Here is a 12,281-nt window from a genome sequence, read left to right as displayed (position 1 = left end):
TCTGCTGGACCAGATGGGACAAGCTCTCGGTAAGCTATTGTCTTGCAGACAAAGAAAAAAAACATAATTTTCTCTTAATTTCGTTTTTGACTTTAGAGCACTCTTGGAGCGGAATGATAACGGATATTTCCATTACATTCTCTGTTGCGCTGTCATTTGCGAAGTTCAGAATCACTTCCTCCTGCGTCCAACGCCCACAGTTCATGTCCTCGAGAATAAGACACGGCGGCATGGGAAGAGCTGACCAAACTGCATTCCACCGGTAAGTACACCTACATAGTCCACTTTACTAAAATAGGCAATGTGCTTAAGACAAAGTTCATTACATGGCGAAGACAATGACAGAAAATGTGTGTACAAATTAGTAGCCATGTTTATTAGTTTCGAACACACAAATATAACTACCTGGAGATGAACAGTTAAGGTCGCAAGAATTTGTATATTATGAGCTTGGAGTACTAATATATGACATAACATTTTTGCCAAATTTTCGTCTAGCCGTTCCCTCGTTTTTAAATCCTAAGAGACGATTATGAATATTTAAACATTGGGAAAGGTAGGGTTAGGTTGGGTGAGGTTAGGTTACCTACGATTTGAATCACCCATCGCGTTGTATTTCGAACATTATCTGGGTAAATAAGTACAGACGGAAATCACCGGTGAAATCTGGAAAAGTTTATTTTGAGTTGGGTTGTAGTCAAGTATCTTGTTGTCTTGTGTAAACCTTACGGCATCCAACAGCAATCTTTTGAATGTCGTTAATCGAATAACATGTTGTTCATTAGTAACTTTTAGGTAAGTAGTTAGACTGTAGTATCATTTTTTAAAATATGCGAGTAATATTTTTGACCAATTTTAGTCTCCATTACCGTTTTTCTATAATCTTCAGTTTCTATCGCATGTTTAAACTGAGATTTGAACTCCTATAGGTTGCGTCTTGATGCAGTGAACTCTAATTCTGCATGGCCCTCAGTTTTCTATTCGTTTTGCCTGCTGTCAGTGGTTATAGGAGGTACACACCGAAGATGTTTTTGCAAAGCGATCTCTGTGATAACGACGCTTTGCGGAGGCGGCTGAATTCTTTGGTTGTGATGTTACATCGGAGGTGGAGACGTAGAAATCCAAAGGGTATGAAGAAATTGATCTTTGTAACGACGAGGCGTTATGATGATGATGATGGCGGTGATGTTCATTATGATGATAATTATTGATGTTCGTGGTGCGGTCGGAACATCTATCTCATCTTTCAAGTGGACAGGAAACGAGAAGGGGAAATTGCCCCAAGGAGACGCGTTGTGTTTCCTGAATATATTAATCCCATTTATAATTATCTATGGGACTCTACACCTCCGCATCATTGTCGCAATACAATCTTCTAATTAAACATATTTCAGATCAAGGTTTAGTGCTCTGTAATGCATATTATGTTGGAGGGCATAGTCATTTTAATAACACATACGAATTCACTTCTGAACAACCAGGCTTATTGAATCGAGGTTTGACTATTTCAAACTTTTTTCCACGGAAGGATTAGGGCAGATCGACATTAAAATAGATAATTTTAAATACTGAATAAAATGCACTCGCTTATAAAACATCATCTGTAAGAAACAACATTTTTCGTGTATTGTAGTCAGATGTGAAGAACATTGGCTCTACACTGAACTGCTTTTCATTCTTGAAACAAGAAATCGACAGCATCTAATACCTGAAGATCGTGTAACCGATATAGACGTTCGTTTCGGAGACTGCGCCAAGAAAAGCCACGTTTATATAGTCAAACAAGACGATGGCTATGTAAACTTTGTAGTGCGCTTTTTAATTTTCTGTGCAGTTGTTCCTTCATTCGTATGTAATGAAACTGGACCAATCGTGAGGCTTCAGGGGTTAGTACAAATAAAAAGAATCGTTTCCGTTTATTCAAAGACACGATCTTTCCATGTTTGAACGTTCCACGATCATATGGATCCTCAGTTTTCACGCAGATCATAACAATGCCAATTAAGTAATGTCAAGTTACATAATGCTCTATAACTTGCATCCCTCATTTTTAATCATATCGTAATTTTCTTATATGTAATGAGAAGAAAGATTAGACAAACCCTTACGCGGAATGATTATTTATAAACGTCATACGGCAGTATTCCAAAAGCGGAATATAGCACATATTGATTTTTGAGCTTCGAAACGGCTAACCAATCGCAGAAGAGCTCACTATTTTGAAAGGGTGAGGTTTCGATGCTCGTTTGGTTAGCCATATTTAAATGGACGGCCATTATGCGGGAGGGGTGTTATGTTCTTCAAAAATAAGCCGTTCTTAAACAGTTAAGTACTGAATTTCGAACAATTGTACGGACATATCTCTCAATGCAGGTAGCTACACTATTTAGAGAAGCAGCCACGCTCCTGGGAGCCAGTATGGAAGCTCAGGACCCATCTGGAACAGAAGCACAATCCCTTAAATTGTGAGTATATTGTGTAAACAGTGACTATGTGTGTACTTGTTTTTTGGAAGAAAATATTGTTTTCGTTTATACGTCGGTTACAGTGTTTAAGTAAACAAGGAAAGTAATCAAACCTCTTCATGTGATTTGTTACAGATGCCAGTATTTTTAACATACAAGGTTAAGTCTGTGTGTGCGTGCGTGCGTGTGTGCGTGCCTGCCTGTCTGTCTGTGTGTGTGTGTGTGTATGTATATGTATACATACATATGGTCTGTACATGAGAAGAACCGTCCTGTGTAACAATGAGTTTTCCATTTTACAAGGTGTAAATAGGTTTCAAGTAGAGTACATTACTGACATCAATTTACAAAATATTTGAGGAAGTTATGTACAAGAAACTAAGTAATTTTATGAACTCTGACAGTATCCTCATAGAAGTACAGTGTGGATTTAGAAAAGTCTTTGTACTGATAAACCTTGTACGAATTCAGAGATGAAATCCTTTGTGATCTCAATGATAATATGCATATCACTGGAATATTTTGTGACTGTACCAAAGAATTTGTTTGTGTGTCATGACATGTTAATATGGAAAGTGAATTTTTAAGGAATTATATGTAAAGCTGGGCATTGGCTTAAATCATACCTTTATGGCAGATAACAAAAAGTATGAATTAAAAGTAAATCTCGTAATTTTAAGTACAGTACATAATCAAACTGTGATGGGAGGATGTATAACATGATGTTCTTCAGTTTTCGGTGCTTGGTCATCAGCTTTTTGTCTTGCATATCAGTGATCTGCCTCAAGCGATCAGTTCTTAGTCCAAGCCTTCCATTCCCTTTGGTAATGTTGCTAGTATTAGTATTTATCATCCTGAAAAATAACTACTTTAAAAATTCCATTAATGAGATCTTTGCTGTCTGATCAAATGGTTTAAAGCTATTAAACTTACATTAGATTTTGACAAAATTTGCAAGCAACTAACAACAAAACACACATTTACTTAAATATAGGTTATGCTAATAAACATCTGAGTAAATGGGTACAACTACATTCCTTTTATTAAAAAATTGATAATAAACTAAACTGGAAAACACACACTAAGTATATTATCCCTGAACTAAGTTCGTCATATTTTGTCATGAGGACAGTCACACTACTCATGAAGAGAGATACTTTAAAATTAGTTTAATTTGTTTATTTGTATTTCATCATGTCATATAGAGTTATCTTATGCGGAAATTCATCAGATATCAAAAGATTGTTTAACATCCAAACAAAAATTGTTACAATAAAGATAGGTGTTTAAAAAAGTGTTTTACTGAACTATTCAAGAAGTTTTACATACTTTTCCTTGCAAGTGAATTCTTACTGTCATTATTGTTCTTCATCGTCGACAAAATGGAAGAATTTTAAAAAATTCTGGCACACGCACAAGGCCTAATTGTGACCGCTATATGCCGAATGCTAACCTTGCTAATTGTCAGAAAGGTTAGTTTAAGTTAGGTTAGTATATACTATACTATGTGATTTTTTTAATAGTTTGGGAAGTCTGTCTCTTTGAATGCAGTTTTACACTAACTAGGATTATGTGGGATATTACTGTGTGTTTTGTGATTCCTCATATAAATTTCATTTCAGCAGCTATACTTCTTATTTTTTCTTTTAATTTTGTTGTCCAGTTGTTGAAAACATTATTTGAATATGTTTCAAAATTTTAGTATCTGGGAACAATAACAACAATTAGAAATGAGGTCCATGATGAAATTAAGAGTAGAATACATTTGCAGAACGTTTGTTTTAATTCCATTCAAGAAGTACTATCCAAAACACTCAAGATCAGGATATATAAAACAATAATTTTGCCAGTTGTCTTGTATGATTGTGAAACATGGGTCTTTCCTTGAAGGAAGAATATAGATTAAAAGTGTTTGAAAACAGGCAGTGATGGAGGATATTTGGACCTAGGAGGGATGAAATAAGTGGGGAATTTAGAATATTTCATAATGAGGAGCTGCGTGAATTGTACGGGTCACCTAGCAGAGTGAGGATAGTGAAATCTAGGAGGCTCCTATGGGCTGGACATGTGGCACATATAGTGGGAGGCAAGGGGTGCATGTAGGATTTTGGTAGGGAATCCTTCTGGAAAATGCCACTGGACAGACCAAGAAGGAGACAGGAGGATAACGTCAAGGTGGATCTTAGGGAGATGGGCTGTGAGGATGGCAAATGGATGGAGTTGGCTCAGGATCGTGGCCGGTGGTGGGATTTGGCGGTGTTGAACCTGTGGATTCTGCTACCAGGGAGTTATGTGAAAGTGTCAGTAAAGTTAGGGTAATGTTGTCCTAGTATGTTTGCAGAATTTCTATTATTTGGAAATTGTGTTCATGGGTCTTGTAACTTAAAGTAATTTTTCTTCTGTATCTTTTTCTCCTTTATATGACACCAGTTTCTTAACCATAAAATAACTGGTTCTAGGTGTGTTCACATCCTTGCTAGGTGCCTGTTATTATCCGTCCATGTATCTGTCTGTATGATGTAAGAACTCAAGAATGTCTGAACACACATTCATGAAATTTGGCATTGGAGAGTTCTGCTAAAATTAATCAGCTTATTTCATTTTTGGTTTAGGTCACACAACAGAAATGGGCACTGTTTTTGTTTAAGACCTATAATTTTTTTGCTTAGTGACTAGATTGGGAGTCCACATGCAAAGAATTCCTACGTGGGAAATCTCTCTACCATTCACAGAGGCAAAATACACACCAGAAATGTTAATGCTATGGACCTATTTCCTAACATGTTTATTTTTCTGTTCTGCTCGTACTAAAACTTGTATGACATTTGTTGAAGTGTAAATCTTACCTGGTGATGTTGATATAACCAGTGGGATGAAATAAAATAAAAATTTAATAAAAATAGGTTACATCCCATTCTTTACAAGTCACCGTTCTTTATCGTCACTACTTTTACATTGGTTGTTATTTAATATATACCATCGTAACTAATCAGTGTAATTATATCAGGCGTCATTGTAAGGAGGTACTGGTAATGTTTGCAGGTCAGTGTTCTCAGAGGGCACTATGAAACAAGAACCTCATGATGACGGTTATGAAACTAGTGGGGACCTGGAACTCAGGCCTCATGGAGATACGCAGAAGCTGTTAAACCATATGCATAATACTGGTAACATGGGAGTGAAATGTGAGCCTCCAGAAGATCCATACAGTTTTGTTGATGATGACCCATCACCAATGCTACAACCCAGAGGGCATGCTGTTCTTATGCAAACCGTACCTAAAAAACGTGGCAGAAAGAAGAAAGTCAATCCAGAAGAAGGGTGAGAATTATTAGCACATTTATAGTTATAATTTCATTCAAAATGTTTTAGTCATTGTAGAAGCTAACGGCATACTGTAACTGTAGAATTACAGCTAAACAAGTAAAGATGATGTAAAATTCTCCCTGTACATAGCTGTGTGCCATGAAAGTGGTGAGTTGTCAGGTTCGCCCATGATCTACTTTGTCCGTGAGGAGGTAATGTCCAGTATCCATTAGACGGAAGGCTGGGTGACTCGCAGAGTCGGCTTTGATGTGGCGACGGAAAAAAAAAATCCCGTAACATTGGCAAACAAAAGGATCCAGTTTGTGCATGAATTTTTGTTGCTGCTATGAAGTTTGGAGTGAACACCCCCATTTAAGGTTTGCTTAGGGATTAGGCATTTCATACCATAAATCAAGAAAAACCATAAATGGGAGTTATATCAAAATGAAGCAGAAAATGGCTCCTGTGGTTATGAAAACATTTGCATATTGTGGGATTTGCGTGGTGTAACTGAATGTTAGAACAGATAAAGTAAACTTTTAATGAGAAATAGGATGCATTCATATGTGACAGTGTCCAGAGTCTTTTTTATCATGTAGCGTTATTTTGAGGCATTTGGAAGTGAGGTTAATGGACTCTACTTGGCATTAGTACAATTTACTCCGTGATTTTCAGTAACTCTGTTTTTTTATTTTGTGTTGACAGGTTGGAAGACAGTGAAAACCTGTTGAATGGAAATGCCTTTACTAAGAAAAAACTGAAAGATGATAAATTTGTTCCAATATTTAAAGAGAGGAAGAAACATGACCGCTTTAATGGAATGCCAGAAGAGGAAGTTTCAAAACGAACTCTGCCAGACCATTTAGCTCTGAATTTAGATATAGTCATTGTAAGTATGCCAGTCTTCTGAACAATATTTGAAGTGCATTAGTAAAGTACTGTCATCGGTTCGTTTGCATGACCTTTGCCATTAGTGTAGGGACTTTGAAAATCATCATACTACCGCAGAAATAAATTACGGCGTAGTCGTGATATGATGAGAATTGATCAAATTTACAAAAATGCTTGTTTTAGTGGGTGCCCATACTATCCTAAATTTTTTGTCATAATCTTTAAGCCTGTCTACTAACTTATATATATCACATTAAGGCAGTAGATGCAGAAACAAATTGGTGCAGGTAGGGCATAATCTGTTCTCTTTTGAAGTGTTTATTATGGAGATATGGAAATAACTTGGAATAATTAAACATTGGCATTGCATAAACTGAGAAGTTCAAGATTTTTTCATGCATTTATACATAATCTCATGTACTTGCAACAAACCACTTATTAGTCGCAATTTACGAGAGCCTATCCACAGGAATTAAAAGTCTTGGAATGTATGCAGAACTGCATTAGTTAATAAAACGGTGGTATAGCGGTTAGAACGCTGGCCTTGTAATCCTGGGGTCTCGGGTTCGATTCCCGGCGGTGCCCGAATTTATAACTTGTGTTTTGCAAGGCCGTGGTCTAGGTAACACGGAGTTTTCCTCCGGGGTCTTCCCCGGTTTCTCCATTCACACACAGAAGAAGGCAATGGCAAACCACTTCTGGATCATCTGCCAAGAACGTATATGAACAGGTCCCAGTCCGAGAAAAGGATGGAAGGATCCTGTTCATATGGACCTGTCGTCAGACAGAACACTAATAAATAATAATAAAAACATAACACCCGCAATGGCTGTGTGATGATTCTTATTAAGATCTTAGCAGATGATTGTAATGGATTTATGCTTTGTATGTAAAGTATTCTATACTTTTAATCCTCTGAGCAGTCACAAGACAGTCTGCAGTTTTGTTTGGACGGCATCATAAAGCTTGATTGAGGGTGGACGTAGTAAAAAGTTCATTTATGAAAATTGTCTTCATTGAAGGAACTTACTAGCACAGATAAAGATAAACCACCATCATCAGTTCTACTGATTTCTCAAATACTCAAAATATATAATTTTCTACACAACTCCTGGCATTGTGTATTGAAATTACACAATTATGTTATTGCACTGACTCGCTGCAGTCACATTACAGCATGTTTTGATTGTCACATGACTCTTCAGGTTTTCTTAACCCTGATTTGTGCTCATTTTCTTGTACGTGTTATATTGTGTTTAAAATAAGTAAACACAATGTGTAGGCATACAATATAACTTGATAAATTATTTATAGATAGTTTTGTGTGTTGTCAGATCCTCTGCTTGGTCCTGTTGCCTGTATCATTGACTTGCTGTTGCTTGTAACATGTTGAATGACTGACTGTGTTATGTGTTACTATGAGTCCGTGTTGTCTCAGGTTGTACATACGGCTTATTTTATTAGCGTTTGTTTCAGTTTGTTTTGTCGTTTCTTTGAAGTATTTTTTGTGGTTATGTTTTTTAAATCTGAATTGGTATGTTGGTGATGGCGTCTAGTTGATACAGTTCTTTTAATATTGGGTTATTTGTATTGTTCATTTGAAAGTTATTTTTAGTGATTGGAAATGTGTGGTATTACTCTAAACTTTTTTCTTTATCTGCTTATTTTACGATATCCTGGTGTTTGACACGATACTATATGTGTCTTTTATTTAATATTATTTAATTTTAGGAGATATTGTGTGTTGCTTGTATATGTTCCTTTATCTGCTGTTAAATGAATGATACAGCCACGGTGGTCTAGCGGTTAGAACGCTGGCCTTGTAATCCTGGGGTCTCGGGTTCGATTCCCGGCGGTGCCCGAATTTATAACTTGTGTTGGGCAAGGCCGTGGTCTAGGCAACACGGAGTTTTCCTCCGGGGGCTTCCCCGGTTTCTCCGTGGCATCCCAACAATTATTCCATTCACACACAGAAGAAGGCAATGGCAAACCACTTCTGGATCATCTGCCAAGAACGTATATGAACAGGTCCAGTCCGAGAAAAGGATGGAAGGATCCTGTTCATATGGACCTGTCGTCAGACAGAACACTAAATAAATAAAAATAAATAAATAAATGAATGATAAATATGACAGGATGCTACAGTATAATCTTATAATGCATGCTTAGTTCTTCGGTAAATAGGGACTTGAATCCGTCCTTTAAAAGCAGAAATCTCCCTAATAATTTCTGTGCCCTTACAAGTCCCATCTGCATTTCGCTGTGTGCGCATATGGGGTGAGAATAAACGCATTAAAGTGAAGCTTTCGCAGTGACTGAAGTTGATGGAAGACTCTCGGGTTACAAGCCGTGTCAGGTGGCAGAAGATGTGGTTTATTCACCATTCAGCCACCTGACATGACTTGTAACCCAAGAGTCTTTCATCAATAAACACATTAACTTGTATCACACTTGCTTGACAAGTAATGCAATAAGTTAACTGTTACGTATGTGTGCTACATTAAGGGCTGGCTTCTGAATTGTGATTGGAATTTGCTGATCTCTCACCAGATAGAATAGCTGACCAAGATTTCTCTTTATTCTTGCAAGTAATTGACATTGTCAAAGAACTTGGTCTGCACCATCTTTGTTTTATACATTTTGATTTCACAGAGGCACATTATTTAAAGCTTTATATTCAGATCTTCCATTTTGTTAGCCTATTAGCATTGAACAATTCTTAACTCAATGTGTAGTATGGTCACAGATAAGTGTTCACCTTTCATTCATGGTCAAGTGACGTGTTTAAAGGCAGATCATCACTCGCCGAGTGCAAGGCGACTGTTGCTAGTAAACTAAGGTACGACTGTTGTGACACTGGTTAGAATTAGGAGGGAATAAGCTGTTTGCAGGTTCTGGAATGTGGACTGAGTTCTCCTAGACTAGTGAGAGTCACAGGCGGTGGATGCCAGCTGTTAATAACTTAAGAAGCAAAACTACAAGATATGCCTTTGAAAAAATTATTGAAAAATGTTGCGGCTATTTACAGATGAAGGTGCTAGAAAAATTCTGTATTATGCAACATTTTCACTTTGTTTACTAATGACGTTCTCCATATTGGCTACGCTTCTTGTACGTTCTTTTGCACGATGTGCTTGAAATGAACATGTACAGGGCTGGTCTTGTCTCTGTCTCTGCATGATTCAACTCAAGAACCCTTGGCATATTTGGATGAAATTTGGTATGGACATTTTGCCATTGGAGGCTACACTAAAATCATACCTTTCAATTTCCTACAGTCAGTAATACCAATGTGCCAGATGAACAAACTTCTGAGTTGGGATTGGCACTAGTGCCACTTGATATAGGGCCATACAGTGGTGTGTGGTTATGGATCTTTAGAAATAAAAGACTTTGGTATAGAAATTCTCTGTATAATTTAAAATAATTACATGATGGCTGAATGAAAGAAATTTTTTTTTAACTGGACTGGGATTCCGTCCTGTGACGCCATGTGTATGAGTTTGTTATACTACCACAGAGCTAACACGCCTTGTGACATGTCAGTATTGATTTTCATTACTTAAATACAATGCACAAGGAAGACTTGATTTGATAAGTTGAAAAATAAAGTTGTTTAAGTGAAATAAGTGACACAATCTTTTATTAATAATTTAGAATTTGCAAAGAATACATTTGTGCATTCTGGTATGGATTATGTCTTTCCAGTCTTGTTCTGTCAAGGTCACACTATGTGAACCTTCACAGATGAACGTTATATTAACGTGCCTTTTGATTCACACTGAATGTGTTAAAAATATTGCAAGTTAACAGCATCATAGACATTTTTGAGATGGGCATTGAACCGAGCTACTCCACCCCCCCACCCCCCCAAAAGACACGCACATTGGCCAGCAATTTATGTGACTTCAAACTGTGTTGCTTACAGCTCGTTCTATTACTTTCAAGGTCTTAAAATTTTAATCTTTTTTGTTTCGGAATTCACTGCCATATTTACATGACAGTCTGTGACAATGAAACCACTTTATTTCATTTCTCTTTGCAACACAGTAGGGGTTTCTCACCATTGAAACAAAAGTTGAAGTTTTCATTTTTAGTTTCTCTTACGTAAGCAATTCTGAGGGGATTTCATGTTTATTTGTTTATATGCTCAACTGTTGTTGAGTTGTTTGGGTCCTCAGTAAAGTATTTGCAAAGTCTGCCGATATGAAGCTTTTGCCCTATGTAATATTACTGTTTGATCCGTGAATTCCTTTGGTAAGATTTTTTTACAAAATCTTTGTCCTTGTATTTGTGCTCATACCAGTGTATGGACCTGTGTCTTGTTCCTACGTCACAGACTCATCTAAAACTGTACAGATTAAAAATATTTAAAAATTATAATTTTTCCTGTTGTTTTCTATCTGTTCATGATGTGTGTCGTGAAGATGGCCGTCTTCTGCGTTGTTGTGCCATGTAGTCTGATGATGGAGGCAGCAAGGGCCTCTGAAACGTTGGTAAACTTGTACTACTAGACTACACGGCACAACAACCCAGAAGACGGCCATTCTAAGACTCACTGCCGTGTAAACCTCAAATCTTGCATGGTCTGTCATGACGATGTTTGAGAACAGGGTGCTTAGGAGAATATCTGGACCCAAGAGGGATGAAATGGCAGGAGGGTAGAGAAAACTGCATAATGAGGAGCTTCATAACTTACAATCTGCTCATTATTAATTATTATTAGGGCTGTCAGATATAGGGGACGTTTGGATGGGTGGAGTATGTGGCATGTGTTGGAGTGATAAGAAATATTTATAAAATTTTAGCCATGAAACATGAATGGAAGAGATCAGTTGGGAGACCTGGATATAGGAGGGAGGATAATATTAAAATGTGTTTTAAGGATATAGGACATGAGGATGTATACCAAATCTCTGATTTAAAATAGTGACCAGTTGTTGGCTCTTGTGAACATGGTAATGAAATTTCTAGTTGTTGTAAAGCAGGTAAATTTCTTGATCTGCTTATATCCATGTAGTTTGTTAAAGGTGTACGGCAAATCAATAAGAATTTTTACTGTTGGAGTCTGTAATTTCTAGTGGTGGCCTAGAAAATAATCTGTATTGAGATTTAATAGTATCATTTAATTTGTCAAGCATTGTAGTGTACATTCACTCTGAAGATGGCGACTTCAGTGTTTGCTGATATGGAAAGCCTTTAACATTCTACATGGCTTATTCTCAAAAGCTGGAAAAAATGTTAAATCTATGAATTAAAATTAAATATTGTAACCAGTGAGGTTCTGTTCACAGGGAGAGGGAAGAATGTTACTTTTTAAGCCGAGTGTAGTGTTGTCATCCATTTTTATTACAGTGATACTAAACCTTTTCCCTTGGTACAGATCGGAATCAACCCTGGGCTGTTTGCGGCCTATAAGGGCCACCATTATGCTGGACCGGGCAACCACTTCTGTAAGATATTTTGATAGTCTTTACTTCTTATGTTTTGTTTAATATTTTAATGTATTACCTCTCTTAATTTCATAACATTTAAAATGAGGTGTCTGAGGGTGCGGCTGACTATAGTAAGTACATTTTCTGTTAACCTCACTTGTTCCTGGTGCAACATGAAATTTTG

General features: G+C 37.0%; 1 protein-coding gene across 2 annotated transcripts in view; it reads left to right on the top strand.

Moving 5' to 3' along the window:
* The window catches only part of LOC110831912 (Thymine DNA glycosylase), a 39,603-nt gene that overhangs the window by 3,004 nt on the left and 24,318 nt on the right, over window positions 1-12,281 (top strand). Inside the window, exons 3-7 of one of the 2 annotated variants that reach the window (XM_087354579.1) lie at window positions 97-262; window positions 2,374-2,465; window positions 5,508-5,786; window positions 6,477-6,660; window positions 12,046-12,115. In XM_087354579.1, the coding sequence (XP_087210705.1) occupies window positions 2,419-2,465; window positions 5,508-5,786; window positions 6,477-6,660; window positions 12,046-12,115 (580 nt within the window). In that variant the 5' untranslated portion in view covers window positions 97-262; window positions 2,374-2,418. Of the gene's footprint in view, window positions 1-96; window positions 263-2,202; window positions 2,466-5,507; window positions 5,787-6,476; window positions 6,661-12,045; window positions 12,116-12,281 lie in introns of those variants that run through there. The other variant, XM_022068408.2, reaches the window with a different exon arrangement.

The sequence above is a fragment of the Zootermopsis nevadensis genome, unplaced genomic scaffold (assembly GCF_977971745.1).
Source record: "Zootermopsis nevadensis isolate Lab colony 2312 unplaced genomic scaffold, Znev_1.0 Znev_ptg000023l, whole genome shotgun sequence".
NCBI classification, from domain to species: Eukaryota; Metazoa; Arthropoda; class Insecta; order Blattodea; family Termopsidae; genus Zootermopsis; species Zootermopsis nevadensis.
This window is presented reverse-complemented; position numbering and strand designations above follow the sequence as displayed.